This window comes from Ahaetulla prasina, chromosome 3, assembly GCF_028640845.1.
Source record: "Ahaetulla prasina isolate Xishuangbanna chromosome 3, ASM2864084v1, whole genome shotgun sequence".
Taxonomy (NCBI): domain Eukaryota; kingdom Metazoa; phylum Chordata; class Lepidosauria; order Squamata; family Colubridae; genus Ahaetulla; species Ahaetulla prasina.
In genome coordinates this window covers 141,737,243-141,757,182 of record NC_080541.1, presented here as the reverse complement: position 1 = coordinate 141,757,182, position 19,940 = coordinate 141,737,243, and the positions used below count along the sequence as shown (strand labels likewise).

Sequence of the window (19,940 nt, the reverse complement as noted above, 5' to 3'; positions counted from 1 at the left end):
GCATACACGTACAGGCCTCCCCTATGAAACAAGTCCTTTTGTAGCACAATTGGTAGCTTGATCTCTTGCAGAAGTGGGTGAGAGGCCTTAAGGGCACAAAGTGAAATAATTCTATAGAACATGTTGGTGTAGAGTGGGTATTAGAAAGTTGAAATGTTATAGTCAACTCATTTGGAATGTTTATCTGAGAAGCTGTTTTGCCTACCCCATAGAGCAGGGGTGGGTGAACCATGGCCCTTTTATGACCTTTGGACTTCAGCTCCCAGAATTCTTCAGCCAGCATGGCTAGCTCAGGAATTCTGGGAGTTGAACTCCACAAGTCATAAAGGGGGCATAACCATGGAGCAAAGATGCCCAGTCTAGAGCCTTAAAGTTACACACACCCTGCCACCCCCCTCCCCAAATAAAACTTCCAAACACTTATTCATGCACGCAGCCTGATGCTAACTTTTAATCTGAATGAAGGAACAGAATATTAGACTCATTGAATTTATCATTATTTCCTTTGAATTTAGTTACATTTTAAAATTACTATAAGTTATTGAATTACAATATATTACATTATCTCAATATATGACCAGTTTCTTAAAACTGTTCAGAATTATTACAGACCTAGAAAAAAGTACTTTAACCTGGTCTTGAAGTTATGATTGCTGCACCAACCTTGTGGTCATGTGATCACATTTTGGCTTCTTGGCAATTGGCTCACATTTAGGATTGGTTGCAGCAGTCATGTGATCACATTTTGGGACCTTTTTTTGCTATTTTGCAGCAAAAATGCCAATTGGATAAGCTGGTCTCAGATTTATAGCCACATGATTTGCTTAATGACTACAGTGATTTACAATGGCTTAACAACCATTGTAAAAACAAATCTAAAATCAAGTCCATTCCCTTGATTTACAAATGTAGACTTACACGTAACATCCGAGGCTCAATTGTTGTCTTATCTGTATGACGTTGCCAGGTGTTACTTAGATCATCTAAATTGAGGATGTTAATCCTCAATGCAGGTACTCTGATTTATGTACACATTTATAACTAAACATATACATACAAGTTTTAAATTCAAACTCCAATTTTCAAGCACCCTCTGGTGGCGCAGGAGCCATGGTAGCATAGTGGTTAGAATGCAGTATTGCAGGCTAACACACTATTTCCTGCCAGGAGTTCGATTCTGACCATCTCAAGGTTGACCTTCTGTCCTTCTAAGGTTGGTAAAATGAGGAGCCAAATTGTTGGGGGCAATATGCTGACTCTGTAAACTGCTTAGAGAAAGCATTGTGAAGCAGTATATAAGGGCTGTTGCTGCTATTGCTATCCCAGACTATCTAACCTTCACTTGAATGTATCTATTGATGTGTTCATTGGAAAACCTGATGCCCACCATTTTTTAATTCACAAGAAACACTCAGCATGACCAGTGGTTGGGGACTATAGGTTTGGTAATTCAAAACATCTGGAGGATGCCAAGTTGCTAATCACTATTCTAAGTAATCTGAAAGAGTATTAAACAAATAAAAAAGGAAGAACAGAGTTCCCCATCTCTATTAGAAGTTTCATATAGTGCTGCTGTTCAAGATATGCACGAGCAGTATGAAATCCCAATTGTGTTCGAAGCAAAAATACTGACAAGGGAGCCAGCTGTTTTAAAAGACAATTCTAAATATGCAGATTAAAAAACAACCTCCACCATTTTTTCTGTTAACAGAGTATCCAGAATATCATTCACTGGTAAAGATTATTTTATGACATATGACAAAAATGTACATACAAGTTTTATTCCCATATAAAATCAATTTCAGCTTCATTCTAGCCATACATACTTCAGATGTGGATTGATATTTATCCTGAGGCTACTTACAAAAGCTGTAATTTTGTGTATATCTGTTTATAGCCTTCAAATGTTGATATAAATAAAACAAATGACATGCATCTGAGTAAACTTTCATAGGCAAGCATGTTTACATTTGGGGAATCTATTTTCATCAGAGCAATTAACATAACTGAAATATTCCATACCATCTAAATCAAGCGTGTCCAACCCGCAGGCTGCATAAGGTCCTAGACACCTAGTAATTCTGCCCCACAAGATAATAAAAATATTTTTAAAAAGGAAGTTTGTTATTTATATCATTAACTATATTACATACTTTATACACAGCCCAAGACAATTCATCTTCACTTAATGGGGCTCAGGCAAGCCAAAATGTTGGACAACCATGATCTAAATTAAATGCATTAATATTTTTTTAATGTGCTCATCTCATATTTTCTGCTGCATGCTTGCTGAGCATTGAAGAGGGGTTTCATTATGCACAATTTTTTGAAGACCTGAAGCCCCTATCTTTTATTTCATTGTTCTACTATTTGACAAAGATATTCAGGGACTCCCAGGAAGTGGACACCTTATGATATACCAGATATAAGTGAAGTCACATCTTTCTGAAAAACTAAAATACCAAAGATAGGGGTGCCACAAAAAATAATTTAGGATGCTCACTCCTGTTCAGAAGAAAATACCTTCTCAGGGGCCCCTTTAATATTCCTGAGAGACAGAGTGAAAGCTGCTATTCAGTATCTCATAGGAGGTAGTTGACAATTCATTCATGTGTGTACCCTGGACCTTTGGATGCTCTTTTCTTTGAATCTAAATTTTTGAACTTAGACCTTCCAAATATGAAGCTTTGCTTCTTAATTCCAAAATGTGAAGGTTGGCTTTTGTTATTCCATTTATGACATATTGTTTTATGAACTGACTATGATGATTTGTAATTACAAATGGAATTACATTTGTAATTCTACAGGACTATTACAAAATACGTATTTCTACAGGACTATTACAAAATACGTTGTGTTGACTTGGTACAGACTTCCATTCATACTGCTGGCTTCCACCATGACTTGACCTCTAAAATGGCATTTTTCAATTGGTGAATTGATCTACAATGAACAACAAAGTTATCTTCTTTTTTCATATTTCTCAGATTGCAGGCTGTTTAATTTATTCTGGTGGAGCTATTAAGAGTGGAGCCAGACTTAATCTATATTGCCCAATGCCCATCTTTATTTCCATAGTAGTTCTGCAGCTTATGATTATAAGATAAACCAGGTTTTTTTATTACAATATGAAGGGACTTTGAGGTTTTCTGAGGTTGGAAAAGTCAGATTATGAGTGAGTATTTTTAAAATATTGATGCTTTAGCACCAAAATCTACATTCAGATTCAAATTACATCCCCTTCCCACAGCCAATTTAAAATTAGATCTGTCAATCCTCTAGTCTTTTGGACAGGATAAATTTTCTAAGAGCCTATCTTCCAAGTGATAATTACAATCATCAGTGGTAAATGGCACATTTCTCTCTTGGGTTGGATGAGAAAATCCCATATTTATCTTCCCTTTCAAAGATAGGGTATTTGAGGGTGTATCCTGGCAATTGCAAAGGGAATTATTTGAAAGGGTTTGGGTGGCCTGGATCTTTCCAGTTGTAGCCCAGCAGCTTCTCTCTTCGCTCCCTCCCTCCCTCTTTAAAAAAAAAACCCTCAATATAAAAACTCAGGTGTTGGGTTAATATGGTTTATTTTATTTTATTTTATTTTATTTATTTTTATTTGCATTTATATCCCGCTCTTCTCCGAAGACTCCTTTTTCTCTAGAATGTCTGATATAATTTCACTCCAAAGCATATGAAAATACAAGAAATAGTAACCATCTTTTGACTAAAGCCTGTTTTTTTTACCACCTATGGCAGCAGAATTAACATAATTTTTAACAACAACAACAACAACAACAGAGTTGTAAGAGACCTTGGAGGTCTAGTCCAACCTCCTGCCCAAGCAGGATACCCTACACCACTTCAGACAAATGGTTATCCGACATCTTAAAAATTTCCACTTATTGTTCCAAGTTGTTCCACTTATTTATTGTTCTAACGATCAGGAAATTTCTCTATAGTTCTAAGTTGCTACTCTCCTTGATTAGTTTCCACCCATTGCTTCTTGTTCTACCCTCAGGTGCTTTGGAGAATAGTTTGACTCCCTCTTCTTTGTGGCAACCCCTGAGATATTGGAACACTGCTATCATGTCTCCCCTAGTCCTTCTTTTCATTTAATTAGACATACCCAGTTCCTGCAACCGTTCTTCATATGTTTTAGTTTTCTGTCCCCTAATCATATTCGTTGCTCTTCTCTGCACTCTTTCTAGAGTCTCAACATCTTTTTTACATCGTGGCAACCAAAACTGAATGCAATATTCCAAGTGTGGCCTTACCAAGGCATTATAAAGTGGTATTAACACTTCATGTGATCTTGATTCTATCCCTCAGTTTATGCAGCCCAGAACTGTGTTGGCTTTTTTGGCAGCTGCTGCACACTGCTGGCTTTTCAAGGGATGGGGAAAAGAAATGAATCCATCAGGCTTAGTTCCTATGGGAATATTTTTTTTCCAAATCAAATTCCAATTTAGTGGCATCCACAGAGGGGTCAAAGCAGACAAAATAGTGGGTGGAGCAGCACTCTTCTTTGTTGTGGATGTAACACTGATACACATGCAAAAGTAGTAAGGTTTGGATTGCAGTGTTTCCAGTTTTAGGAGAAGAGCTTTGGGATGCCCACAATTTTGAACCAGGAGTTTTTCTGGGAGTTTTTCTTTCAGTTCCTTGGTTTAGCTCTATTTTTACATGTTTTTTTCCATCTAAACAAAACTTCTCTGAGGTAGCACAATTAAATAAATCAGCTGAACATAATTGATGCACACATAGGGCTCTTCTTAGGCTTTGCACAGAGTGAAACTAGAAGATTGATTGCATTTTAATCATGATACTTGGAACAGAAATAACAATTATGCAGAGCCCTGAAATTTGGTGGCAAGGCTGCCTTCTTTTAATACTGAAGTGAAAATGTCACAAATTTTAGCTAGAGCGGTAATGGCAATGATTTTGAAAGAAGAAAAGAGCAAAATCAGTTTTAAAAAGTGAATGGGAAGAATGTGTCCCTTTTCTGAGGTTATCCACCCAGAATTTTCTGTTCCCATTTGGATTTTAATTTTCTCCTTCTTATTTTTATGTGGCCTGTTCTTTTTACCTCCATCTTTGTTGCATCTCCCCCTCCTCCATCCACATCTTGATGAAATGTAGCTCAGACCCTCAGTTGAACAAAAAAATAAAACCAATGGTGGCTTTAAAATGCACACGTAAGGGATTTCTAACCAAGCTCCCTTATGATTGCAGAGAGTTGAAGATGCTCCGGCCCCTTTCCTAGCCCACAACTGAGGCTAGAAGATAATTATGTCACTGCTACATAGGCAGTAAACAGGCTGCAGTAATTATAAGTTCAGAAGCCCTCAGAGTCAAAATATATGTGTTACTGGCCTGATATGCTCTGGTAAATACCAGTCTGTTTCCTTTTAAAGTGGTACAATGATGTTACGTTGACAGGAAAGCTAGTGACAACTCTTTTTCGAAAGCTCTGTTCCTGGATGAAAATTGTTTTGTGGATGTATAAACAAAGCCTGCCCGTGGTCAAAACGTTTTGTACTATCTGCCAAGAACGAGCCTGTTTTATTTTCAGATGACTCCTATTTTACTCTGGAATGCTCCAATGAAGGCAATTGCTTTAGGAAACTCAGGTTCTTGAATATGCTTCTCAGGCTTCTGAAAAATTCAGTACTTCTGAGGGGAAAATTGAATTTATTCCCATAAGTCTCTGTTAGAGTTGTGTGAAATATCTGAGGAAATTATCCTTTATCTTTCCTTTACAGCAGCAACTTTTCTCTTTCGATATCTCATATAGAGAATTAAAACAGGTATCTGGCATTCATCAAAAGTCCCTCAAAAGGCTCTAGATCTGAAAGGAGCTGGATTTAGAAGGATAGTTGTTTACACTAGTATCACTAATTTTTGAGAGCGCAATCAAAACAGACACATTAGTATCAGTGATTAGTTTTTTAACACTTTATTTTCATGTATCAGTAGCAGGGGGGCTTCATTTGTACATGTGTGTCTGTGTAACGTTGTGTTAAAACTTTTCAAAAAGATACACACTAATACAAATATAAAATAAGGAAGAGAAGAGAAAAAGAAAAAAGAGAAACCAAAAAGTGCAAGAAAAGAAAAAAAGTTAAAGAAAAATAGGAAAGGAAAAAGATAGAGCGGCGGCTTCCAATATTCTTCACAGCAGTTAAAAGTACAATTATATTTTAACATCTCTTTCTAAAGTTACATTATAATATCCTTCTTTCTATAATCTATCACATCTAATAATCAAAACCATAAATCACAAGTTCATTTTTTTTTCATTTTAATGCAAAATTCCCTAAGAAGTTTCTAGTAAATGTAAATAGTGCCTTTTCCTCTAATCAAAGAAGTTAGTTTATCCATCTCAGAAAGATCTGTCAGTTCCACCAACTATTCCTCCGTAGTGGGTAGTGTTGAATCCTTCCTCCTTGGTGCATATAGTAATCTTGCTGCCAGAAACATATATTGAAATAATCCTCCACGGCAGAGGCTTCATTTGTTTTTGCCATTTGGAAAAGCAAATTACAGCCTTTTAGTTTTGAAGACACCTTGCTTTTATTTCATTTTCATACTGCTTCATTTGGATTGTAGGCTGAGATTATTTAAGAAGGCAGAGAATTAAATGTTAATCCCTAATAGGTTAATTGAAAGAACAATATTTGGATTATGTAATTTGAGTTGAAGGGAAAAGTTGGAAGTATCAGCTGGCTAGATGCCAGTTTAGCAATATTAGCAAAAATCATATTTATTTGATGTAATGCTTGAATCTGAATCACAATGTCTGGAAGATTTTAGGTGGTAAAAATTGCATTCAGCTGGCGTAACTTGTCATTTCATCCATTTTTATCATGCATCCTTTTTTAATGGAACATTTTTGGAACTATTCTGTTTTGTTTTTAATAATCATTTCTCTTCCGTTTTATTTGAAGATTGATGGACATTTAGTTTTCAGTTGTCTTATCGTATTTTTAAGGCTCTGTTTCCCATTTAATGAACTATTGTTTATGGACCAGGAGAGTTTAATTAGGACAATGCATTTACTTGCATGATTTTTCCTTCTAAGAATGTCTGTTTTTGTTTTTATAGATAACTCTCAGATTCAATTAATATAACAGCAATATATTTGAAAAGCCTGTCTTCTCTAACAAATGAATTTATTCCATTTTACATATGATACTATTATAGTTCAAATATAAAAATACCATAATGGTAACAATATGAAAAAGGTAGTATATCAATGGAGATTCAATGATGCCTTATAACTTGAAATATTATTTAAGCTCTCATAATGTCTAAACAAAGGCGTCTAATAAGTAAATTTGAGTGTTTCTTCTAATGGGCAGTCAGGGTTCCTGACCACTGAATTTTGGACATGACAGCCTTTTAAGATACTTGAAAACCTATGTAAAGTTATGCTTCTCAGAAATGGACAGTTCTTTCATCTTGCTATGACCTCTGACCAAATTCATTTTACTGATTGTTTTAAGCTGGGAGGGAGTGGGGAGGGGAATCTATTTGCTGGAGATGAAAGTATCATAGGTCTACTCACCAGGAACAACAGCAATTTTCCTCACAGACTTCCATATCCAAGCTTGAAGGAAAAACACCTATCTATCTCTCCAATACAAGTAACAGTAGTTTATATGCGGAACAAAAATTGATGGTGCACTGCAGTGGATTGATTGTAAAAAAAACATTTAATATAATATATTGAAATTATTCTTTCATTATTGATTTCCAGGTCTTTGATTTTAGGCTTGCAAAAGAAGATATGGAATTGCTTGACTCCATGAACGTCAATAGAAAGTTGGTCTATCTAACCTATCCATTATGGAAGGGCTAACCCATGGAGTGGTTACAGAATAGAGTGGCTGAGAACACAATGGCTTCTGGATTTCCCCAAGCTTGTCCCTGCTATTTACGGTATTTAATGCATTCAGAGCTAATGCAACTTAAGTATTTTTTGCACAAACATATCTTTCCTTATTAACAAATTATTAGGCTACTGTATGGAGTGTTCCCATTCCAAGCTCTCACTTAAAAGACTTTTCGGGAAGTTGTAAGTTACTCTTGAGCCTAACTAGAAATGAATTTTAAAAAAGTCATTGCTAAGCTTAATACAGCTAGATCCCTGTTGGTTTTGGCCATGTGTGAGACAATTTGGAGTTTGGAACTGCGTGGTAATGAAAATTAATGTTAATAATATTAATGTCTGATTAATATTTTGTTCTATCTATTCTTTTTTTGCATGGAGGTAACCAAATGAATTTAGAACACTATCACACAATTGCAGTCCGTTTTATTGTCAATAAACAAGTTTAAACCAATGTTCTGGGAAGATTCATTTTAATCAAAACTGTTGTGAGGAACAGGTACTTATCAAGGCAGTTTGTGAAAAAATATTTGCTACAAGTTTTCAGATATTAACAATAGCTATACTGCAACTTTGATACTTTAATGCCGAATTTGAACAAAGTATATAGAAATGATCAACTCTGTAGTACAATTGTGGGTTGTAGTAAGCATGGGTGTGATTATTCTTGAGTGCTAGAGATGCAATATTAATCCAATATCGGGTTTAAAGTTCAATTGTATAGAATGTGAAGGATGTGTGTTTGTGTTTTATTTTTATAGTTATAATGTACACTGGAGATGGTATTTAATTTCATTGTATGAGGTGCAATGACAATAAAGTAAAGCAAAGTAAACTAAACTTAACTTTCCGTGAACATGCTGTATACCTAAATGTTATTTTGCTAGTGATTGCATTATGAATTTTAACTTTCATATAACTTCATATAGATAATATTGTTCTATAATACTGCAAGATGGCATAGGAGATTCTGCTGTGGTCTATAAACACGTATTTCTCTTCCTGAATTGTCTCATGCAAAGTTCTGAATTTTTCCAAAATCCTGAAATTTTCCCTCCACAAAGGGTGTTTGTATAAAGTTGAAATATCCTATGAGATAACCAGATCCAAAGGCATGTCCACCAGGAACAGCTTTTTTGAACATTTTTAAATCTTTATGCTATTTGGGGAGTGTATGTTGGCTCCCTTAATATATAGAAGTAATAGATTCAAATTCAAATTTAAGATGGGTTTTACATACTTTTAAATTGGGACAAAAAGAATCTCAAGAGTTCAACTTTGCAGTGGAGAAAAATAGATAAGAGCTATGAGATACTTTAGCTTTTTGTCCCAATTTAAAAGTATGCTTTATGTAGCCCAGATGAAATAAAATATGTGGGAAACAGGCAGTCTTTGACTTACAACCATTTGTTTAGCGACTGAAGTTACAACAGTACAAAAAAAAAGTGATTTATGACTGGTTCTCGCACTTACGATAACCCCAATATCCCCAGCATGTGATCAAAATTCAGGCACTTGGCAATTGGCATGTATTTATAACAGTTGCAGCATCCCAAGTACTTGTGATTGGCTTTTGCAACGACCTTCCCTACTGGCTTCCAACAAAATCGGTGGGGGAAAGTGGATTCCATAACACCTGCATGATTCACTTAATAACTTCAGCAATTCACTTAACTGTGGCAAAGAAAAGATCGTAGAATCTATCGGGCATGACTCACTCAACAAACAACCTGCTTAATCTGGTTCAAATTGGGATCGTAAATTGAGGACTACCTTCCTATGTGTTATTTTATCATTTAAAATGTTCTGTGTCTGATTTGAGCTAGACCTCTATTTAATTATAAGAATCTGTCACCAGTTTAGACAGCTTTGATTGACTTCAGCAAAGATGTGAAACCGGTACAATGTCAAATACTGGATTACAGTGTTCACAGCCGTGATGGCTAATCTTATGAAGGCTGGAGTTCAACAAGTTGACCCTCTTGCATTACGAACAATGGCTATGCAGATTGGGATTAATTTAAAACAAAAAGAGACAATGCTATATTTTGTCACAAACCAAAGTGATCACATTTTGCCATGCAAACAATATCTTAACTTTGTCAGTAACTACAGCCAGTCTCAATTGTATTTTCAGACCACTTTTCTGTCCTGTGAATTACAGGAATTGCATCCAATGGAGCTGAAGGGTACTGGGTTATGGGTTAGGGTTTGGGGAATAAACGTTCAAAAAAGCAGAGAGAAAGTAGGCCCCACCAGTACAATTGCTTGTCCGTGTAACTGGATGAGGTGGAAAAACCACAATAATGCAAAGTCAAACACCATCTGAGTGTAGGGAACTGAACAGCACAAGCAGTGTGACTCAAACCCCTCCCCTATTATATGTGCATTGTGATATCACAGAATTAGAGATACAAAGAATTTGAAAAGGTGCTTTGTTCCTTTTTTCACAAACTATTTCATAGTGGGATGAATGGGACTTCTTTTCCTGGCTCCCATTTATTCTGCCTGGGCTATTCTTACTAGACATCAATCACAACAGTAATTTGCAAAACTTCAGCTTACTGGAAAAAAGGAAAGTGGTAAGGGTGGATGGGCATACAGATAGTCCTCAATTTACTAACCACAAATGGAACTCAAACTTCCATCACTATGCAAGTGGGTCACTAAGTGAGTCATGGCCAATTTTATGACCGTTTTTGCTGCGGTTATTTAATGAATCACTGTGCTTGTTAAGTGAACCAACTGTCATTAAACAAATCCAGCTTTCCCCAATGACTTTGCTTGTCGGATGCCAGCTAAGAAGCTTAAAAATGGCAATCGTGAGCTTGGGATGCTGCAACCATCATAAATATATGCTGGTTGTCAAGTGTCTGAATCTTGATCACATGACCTCAGGCCTGCTGCAATAGTCATAAGTATGAGGATTGGTTGTTGAGTCACTTTTTTCAGCCCCTTTGTAACTTCACTAAGGACAAAAACAAATGGACCGCATTAATATTTCTGTAGGTCTCACCCTTGCAGTGTGTTCATATGTGGCTTAAAGAACAAAGATATTCAACCCCATTTGCCTTCTGCCTGGAGCAATTATACATACTTTATGTTATTGGGAATATCTTTGTTTCTGAATTCTGTAGTGCAGCCATATTCTTTGTAGCGCATAGATTACAGTGGTATCAAACTGGCAGCCCACGGGCCTGATGCATCACATGCAGGCCATGCCCACCCCAGCTCTGCAAAGGGAAAAAAGTTGTGATACATCATGTGACAGCAACGTGACCAGAGGTGAAATCTAAATTTTTTTACTACCGGTTTTGTGGGCGTGGCTTGGTGGGCATGGCAGGGGAAGGATACTGCAAAATCTCCATTCCCACCCCACTCTGGGGCCAGCCAGAGATGGTATTTACAACACATCAATTGTGTTGTAAATGTTGTACCTTGATGAACGTATCTTTTCTTTTATGTACACTGACAGCATATGCACCAAGACAAATTCCTTGTGTGTCCAATCACACTTGGCCAATAAAATTCAATTCTATTCTATTCTATTCTATTCTATTCTATTCTATTCTATTCTATTCTATTCTATTCTATTCTATTCTCCGAACTACTTAAAATTTCCGCTACTGGTTCTCTGAATTACTCAAAATTTCCGCTACCGGTTCTCCAGAACCTGTCAGAACCTGCTGGATTTCACCCTTGAACATGACGCGGTGAGTTTGACATCCGTGCCATAGAAGAACCCAGATGAAGATGCCAATCTGCTAGTCTGATGGAATAATAGAATATAAGTGTTAGAAGGAAGCTTGGACGTCATCTAGCCTGCCCAGGACAGGAATCCACAAAGACCATCAACGGATGGCTATCCTATATGCCACTTAAACATCTCCAGCAAAGACAAGTCTTCATTTTACCCAAGGTCACCTTACATTGTTGAATAGCTCTTGTTAGAAAACTTTTCTTGATGTCTAACTAAAATCTACTTTGTTTCCTTGTAATTTAAACCCATTGTTTCTGCCTGTGGCACAATTCTGAACACTTCCATCTCATCTTCTACGTGACTGCGGTTCAGATATTTAAAGGCAGCTATCATATCTCTCTGCAGATATAAACATAAATTACCCAACGCCTCGAAATGTTCTTCATAAGTTTTTTTTTTTTAATCCAAGCCCTTTATTATCTTAGATGCTATTCTATGGACATATTTCAAATTGTCAATGGTTCCAGATGTGGACACGGTGTTCCAGTATGATCCAACGCAGAGGAGAGAGGAACAACCCCCACCCTTGATCTATAGATTATACTACCACTGATGCAACCTAGGATTACATCTGGTTGGATGGGGAAAACTAGTATATCTACCTAGTAAATATTTTGTGTACTTATATAGTGCTGCGAAGTGATCTTGTAAATAGAGGTGATGCAAGAGGCTTGCTGTTTTCCTTTTTTATTTACTTATTAAAACAATTGAAAAACCATGTAACCTATCTGAAGCAGAGAATCAGCCAGGCATCACACATCATGAGGTATGCTTCAGCACATTAGTGCTCAAGGGCACCAAATTGTGCATACATGTAGTCCCCACAACCATTCATTTAGCGACCATTCAAAGTTACAACAACACTGAAAAAAGTCAATTTTCCACACTTGTGACTATTGCAGTATCCCTACAGTCACGTGATCAAAATTCAGACACTTGGAAACTGACTCGTATTTATGACAGTTGCTGTGTCACAGAGTTGCGTGATTGCCTTTTGGGACGTGACAAAACAAAGACAACGGGGAATCCAAATTCACTTAACAACTGTGTTATTAACTCAGTGATTCACTTAACAACTGTGGCAAGAAAGGTTGTAAAATGGGGCAAAACTCATTCACAATTGTCTCACTTTGAACAGAAATTTTGGACTGAATTGTGGTCATAAGTTGAGGACTATCTATTTCGAACAAAATGTGATCAATATATTGTTTTTCAGAAGCAATATGTGTATGTGTATGTGTGTGTGTATATATATATATATATGTTTTCTGAGGTTTTCACGGGTGCTTGTATGTAGGTCTTTGGTTGTTTGGGTTTTCTCCTTGCTCCTAGAAGCACGAAGCAGTAGACACCAGCCTGAAGATGACGAATGAGACTTCATCGAAACGTCGCCAAGACACTTCCAATTTTACATGGGAGAAAACCCGAATAACCAAAGACCTACATACATACATACATACATACATACATACATACATACATACATACATACATACATACATACATATATAAAATATTTAGCTGTTTTTAACCAAGCAGGACAACCTATGTGGGTGACTTTTAAATGAACTTTTTAATGTGTTCAATTTGCTTTGTTTCTTGTACTTTTCCCTTTTTGAAGATTGAATTTTAACTTTGTGAATAACAAATTTACAGAAGCAATGTATGCGTACTTACTTTTCCCATTAACTCCTACAAGACACGGTTTTTTGTCTTTATTCATAGGTTTATAGTATTTGCTATAAATGAAACTTTTCTATTTGATTATGAGATTTCTTGAGACACCACATCCCTCAGTTATGGGATATCTTACTTGGATATATTAATCCCTTCATATATGGCAAGTTGCGTCCAGATTTCCAAAGAAAGGGATATCTCCTGCTTCCTTGTCTTTCTGTTTACACTGTAGTAAAACATGTGCAGCTTCTGTCTTCAGGTTCATTTTTCCTCCCTTCCCTCTTGACAGTTGCAGAATAACGGTTCTCTTGTCTGGGTCTCATTTTCTGCTAATCTCAAAAGAGTGAGGGTATATTGTGGTCATTCGAAAAGAGGCGTGGAACAATTGAAACTGCTAGCACAAAAAAACAACAACTCAACTCTAAAAGTTTTGCTTTGAGATCAGTTTTAAACTGTCAAGATGGGCTGATCCATTTAGCAAAACCGGAATTTCTGTCTGAATCAGTTTTATGATATTACTGTCCTGTGGTTAGGGGTTTTGTTTCTTACCTCACACAAATAGATGACAGTTTCTTTTAGGCAATCTTGTATGTATGTATGTATGTATGTATGTATGTATGTATGTAATATGTACAGTTGATGCTTTAAATAAACGGACAGGCTGGTTGAGTCTGCTATAAATAACTTTTATTTTATCTAGGTTATTAGACAGTAACATATATTATGTGTGTGAGTGTGCATGAGTGTATGTTACTACCTAATAACCTAGATAAAGTTATTTATAGCAGAATCAACCAACCTGTCCATTTATTTACAGCACCAATAACTTATTCTTGATAAAGTTTTCTAGAACAAATTACAACTGAACAAAACACAAAACAGCCTTATGCTTACAAATGATCCTTTTACTTTCAGATTTTATAATGCATATATTAAAAATAGGAAAGAAGGAAGGAAGGGTTCTTAAGGCTCTCATACTTTTATGAAATTTGTTTTATTGATTGTGTGAGGCTTCCAGAATTGGACAGCGTACAAGTTAATTAATAATAATCATATTCAATCCCAAAATGGAAAATCAGATTGGAGGCCAAGATAAAAAAAAATCAAGGTCAGGTGCAAGTAATTTAAAAATCATGAAAGATGAAAAATTGAAGAATGTAAGAATCTAGGCAAACAAATAAATAAACTAATAAAAAAGTATTGGTTTAGCACCAAAAAATTGAAGAAGCTTTGGAAATCATAAAGCAAGAAATAACAGCAATAGCTGGGAAAATTGAATGCCACAAGCTCTACAATCAAAAAAATTGATGACAATTCACCATGCATTACATCCCTGTAGTGATTACATCTGCCCCATAGAAATGGAGGCAGAGGTTTATTTCAGGTCAAACAAACTGTCAAAGATAATAAGTGTGCATTGGCTGATTATATAAAAGATAGCCAAGAACAAGCATTGACCAAGTTAAAAATTGAAATGTAACAAAAAGGGAATATTGAAATAATGTAATGCAAACAACGGTGCTGGCACGGAAAAGCATTAAATGGTCAATCTTTACAAAAGATTGAGGAGAAAGTGAATAAATATAAAATCTGACAATGGCTTACAACTGGAATATTAAAAAAAGAAACTGAAGGTTTAAATTTTGACTGCTCAAGAGCAAGCTATTCAAACTAATGCAATCAAGGGCAGAACTGAATCAAATGATTCAAAGTGCAGGTTATGCAAAGAAGCAGGAAAACTAAATCATATACTCAGCTTGCGCAAGAAGAATACACAAACTGATTATAAACAATGACATAACACAGTCACCAAATGCTTCATTGAAACAATTGTAAATATTATCAGAAATTAGTGGGAACATAAAGTTGAAAAGGTAGTCAAAAATAAGCAGATTAAAATATTGTGGGGTTTCTGGATAGACTGATAACGTCTTGACTCACAACACACCAGATTTAAATGTGGTTGAAAAGAAAAGATAATTGATGTGGCAATACCAGGAGACAGTAGAAGATAGAGAATTGGAAAAGATCACAAACTATCAAAATCTGAAAACTGAAATTGAAAGATCATGGCATAAACTGGCTGTGGTGGTCCCAGTGATTATTGGCGCACTGGGTGGCATACCAAAAATCTTGGATGGCACTTACAAAATCTGAGCACTGAAAAAATCTCTACCCATTCAATTGCAAAAGGCCATACTACTTGGATCCTCATATACTCACAATAGAATTCCCTATGCCTCCAGGCTTGAATTTTTGGGCTTGGGCAATCTGGAACTGTGCCGCCTGCGGTCCGATTTAAGCATAGTACACAAAATTGTCTGCTAGAACGTCTTACCTGTCAACGACCTCTTCGGCTTCAACCACAATACACCGGCAAACTATCAATACAAACTCAAGGTAAACCGCTTCAAACTCAATTGCAGAAAATACGACTTCAGCAACAGAGTGGTCAACACCTGGAATTCTCTACCTGACTCTATTGTTATAGCCTCAAACCCTCACAGATTCAATCTCAAACTGTCTACCATGGACCTCACCCCATTCTTAAGAGGTCCGTAAAGGGGGCGTGCATAAGCACACTAGCGTTCCTACCATCCCTGTTTTACTGTTCCCATTTATATGTATTTACTTCCTTTGTTCATGTCTATGTTCACACCTATACTTGTTATCTTGTACAAGTTTGACAAACAAATAAAATAAATAAATAAATAAATAAATAAATAAATAAATAAATAAATAAATAAATAAATAAATAAATAAATAAATAAATATACATACTACATTAATGCATTACGTCGTAAGTTCTTGGGAAGAAATGATGCATATGAAGGCCAAAGCAAACTAAAGATCTGACAACTGTGACTTCACCTTCTTATGAAGCGATTATGACAATAAAATAATGTCTGCTCTGACTGATAACAGTTCTTCCACATTCTAAAATAGAGATTTCTTGAATCCACCCTGGAAATGAGAGATGCTCAAGACTGAGCTCAGAATAACTTGCCAACAACGCCTGTATTCTCTAACTGACAACATTCAGTCCTTTCCCAGGAAGTTTTTGTGAATGTTGTATACAAGAAAGAACAGCCTAGCTATGAATTAAGGAGACAGGATTTCCTTAAGGACACTGTTTGTCTTTTACTTCAAAAGGGAAAAGTGTGGTAGCAACTTTTGTGACTAACAAATTGTATTAACAAGCATAAGGTTTGGGGAAGCAAAGCTCACTTTATCAGATGCATAATCAATAGAGATACAGTTCATATGAGAAGCTAATCAGAAAAGGTACTACCAGGACCTGAGTTTTGACTACTATAGACTAGCATGGTTCCTTTCCTACAACGTCTTCAAGAAGCCAATCTGCTGCTCTTATCTCATACTTTGAACCCAAGTTGCTGAATAGAGAAAGTAACAACTTTCTTGTGCATCTGATGTAGCTATTGTCAGCGCCTGTGTTCTGGGAATCCATTTCCACAAAAAAGAAAGAAGGAAAAGGGAGAAGATGGATTGTATCCAATCCTTGCTGTTTGTGCTACAGATATGGCTAGGTTATCCTTTCCCTGACTGCTAAACAGAAGTGGGTTTCTCCAGTTTAGAGTGATGAGAGGATGGCAGCATTCTCACATTGCTTAGTTGAGCGTGGCTGTGGACAGGAACAGGATAAAACATCTTGAATAGCCTGAATAAGGACTCTAGCAAGTCCTTACATGCTAGAGGTGATTCTAGTTCTCAGGAGGTTGCATAAGAGGAAAGAACAAAATATTTTCACAGGAGGAAAGGGAAGCCATACAACAGCCATCTTCCTGGCCTTCAAATCATAAGCAATAGTTTGCTTGGGGAAGGGGAGAATGCCACTGCCTGTTGTCCTGACAAGTTTCCATCTTGTAGTTCAGAAGCACTATGGCTCATTCATTAAGTTGCTATCTCCTGTCAAGCTATGCTAAGCCCAAATCATCATGCTATAACTTGTTTTAATTAGTGTTTGTGGAAGAAGCCCATGGATCATGCTAAATGTATCTGGTTTGAGCTTAAGAGTGCGGTAGGAATCCAACCAGTGGTGGGTTTCAAATTTTTTTACTACCAGTTCTGTGTGTGGGGCATGGCATAGATTGGTGGGCATGGCTTGGTGGGCGTGGCAGGGGAAGGATACTGTAAAATATCCATTCCCTCCCCAATCTAAGGGAAAGTTACTGCAAAATCCCCATTTCCTCCCCATCACCTGGGACTTGGGAGGCAGAGAATAAATGGGGGCGGGGCCAGTCAGAATTTTTACTACCGGTTCTCCAAACTACTTAAAATTTTCGCTACCAGTTCTCCAGAACTGGTCAGAACCTGTTGAAACCCACCTCTGAATCCAACCATTACATCTAGTAAACAATTTTTATGGCTAACCATAGGGATGAGCAGGCCATGGGCCATATGTGCCCCCTCCATCCCTCCACTGGATATCCTGAGAGCATATTACTGAATTTGGACAATAAAGAAGCTGAATTTTCACAGCAAGGTTGTCTTCATTTGTTGCTTGACACGGGGAAACTGAGGATCTCCCACTTACAATTCCACATACCAAATTTGGGTAAACTTCTGCCATGAAGAATCTTCTTCATGTATGAAGAATCTTCTCACATGTGTGTGCCCACCAGGATACAACATCTACAATGCCCTCTCCTTGGTTTCAGGGGGAAAAGAGAATACGTGAAGATACAGAGTCATTTCCTGCAACTTCCATGTAAACGACTTGTCTCACAAATCAGGGCTGAAATCATTAAAATGAAATGCCTTCATTTATGGATTGTTTTGTTGTTTACAATATTCTGGGCAAGCTTTCTATTTCAAAGTCAGTTTAGTGAAGTGGCTAAGGTACTGGCTTAGAAACCAGGAGACGGAGTTGTAGTCCTGCCTTAGGCATAAAAACTGGCTGGGTAACTTTGGGGCAGTCACTTTCTCTCAGCCCAATTCACCTCACAGGGTTGTTGTTGAAAAAAAATAGGAGAAGGAAAGCTTATTTAAGTTTAATAAATACAGATAATCCTCCATTTACAACAGTTCATTTAATGACCATTGGAAGTTTCAATGGTACTGACATGATCATTTTCCATACTATTGCAACATCCCCATGGTCATGTGAAAATATCCGGAGGGGGGAGGGTGGAAGTTCCCTAGGAAAAGAGAGGGGGAGGGAGGGAGAGGGAAATGGGCAAGTATCTACATTCAGATGCTTGATTCTGATTCATATTGATGACCTTTGCTATGTCCCAAGGTTATGTGATGACCTTGTGACCTCCTGACAAGCAAAGTCAATGGGGAAGCCAGATGGACAATTAACAATTGCAGTGATTTTCTTAACAAATGTGGCAAGAAAGGTCATAAATGGGGCAAAGTTTACTTTAAAAAAGTCTTGCTTAGCAACAAAAATGTTGGACTCAATTGGGGTTGTAAGTCGAGGAATACCTGTAATATAATTGATCTTTCGCAGGGTCTTGGAAACAAGGAGGGCATGAGTTGGCTGATTGTCACTATTTTATCTGTAATGCATTCAAGTGCCTCAGATTGTGGCAAGAGCATACAAGCAAACACACATTTGATAAAGTGATTTGTCATGCTTAGATATTTGGAAAGAATTGTAATCCCATTAACAGACAGTGATGCTTAAAAATGGATTAACTCTGGATTTTTCACTATTTCTGTATAAATATGATATAATCTATGCAGAAAAATTATTTGCATTTTTTATATTGCACTAAATCAGGGGTCCTCAAACTATGGACTTTCTCATGGTGGCTGCTTAGCTCCAACAACTGCTACCTGTTGGGGCCCGAAGGAGCCCAAGCAGGCAAGCGAAAAGTGGCTGAGAAGGGATGGGCAAGTAGAGGCTGGCGAGGCGCCCCTTGACATGAATGGCATCGAGTTGGCCATGACCACCCAGTCACATGACCACTTAACCACGCCCACCCCATCGGTCATTAGGCAGATCATATTAGTGGTCCGCGGGATTGAAAATTATGAATTTAGTGGTCCTTGAGGTCCAAAAGGTTGGTGACCACTGTTCTAGTCCAACCCTCTCCTCAAGCAGGAGACCCTACACCATTTCAGTCTAGTGGCTGTCCAGTCTCTTCTTAAAAACCTCCAGTGATGAAGCACCTACAACTTCTGAAGGCAAGCTGTCCCACTGGCTCATTGGCCTCACTGTTGGGAAGTTTCTCCTCAGTTCCTGGTGGTTTCTCTCCTTGATTCGTTTCCATCCATTGTTTCTAAGTTGGTAAATAAGTTCAAATAAATAAAGAAGTTGGTAAATAAGTTAAACAAGAGACCAGCTCTCAGCACCTCTTCTCTTCCACTCGTTTACACTTATTTTGTAGACCGGCATTAAAAAGGAAACGAGGGGGCAAAGCCGAGAGCCGGGGAAGGAGATGGCAGGAAACTTGGACAAAGTATAGGGAAGCTTCGGGGTCCAGCAAGCCAGCTTTCCTGCATCCCCTTCCCCCCACCCCCTCGGCACTTGCCAGCCTCTCTCCCCTCGCGTGCACCCACCCCGCATTCAAAACACACACACACACAAAACCAGACAAAATTTCGAAGGCGCAACCAGCGGCGAAAGGAAACAGGTGTTTAACC

The 19,940-nt window shown here is 37.3% G+C and overlaps 1 protein-coding gene across 4 annotated transcripts in view; it reads left to right on the top strand.

Moving 5' to 3' along the window:
* Positions 1–12,200, top strand: part of LOC131196223 (uncharacterized oxidoreductase ZK1290.5-like) — a 90,474-nt gene extending 78,274 nt beyond the window's left edge. For 3 of the 4 annotated variants that reach the window (XM_058178746.1, XM_058178743.1, XM_058178744.1), the window contains one exon: positions 7,757–8,733. Coding sequence is in view for 1 of the 4 variants with exons in the window: in XM_058178743.1 (XP_058034726.1) it covers positions 7,757–7,858 (102 nt within the window). In the remaining 3 variants the exon portion in view is untranslated. Of the gene's footprint in view, positions 1–7,756; positions 8,734–12,073 lie in introns of those variants that run through there. The other variant, XR_009154666.1, reaches the window with a different exon arrangement.
* Positions 12,201–19,940: the final 7,740 nt, after the last annotated feature.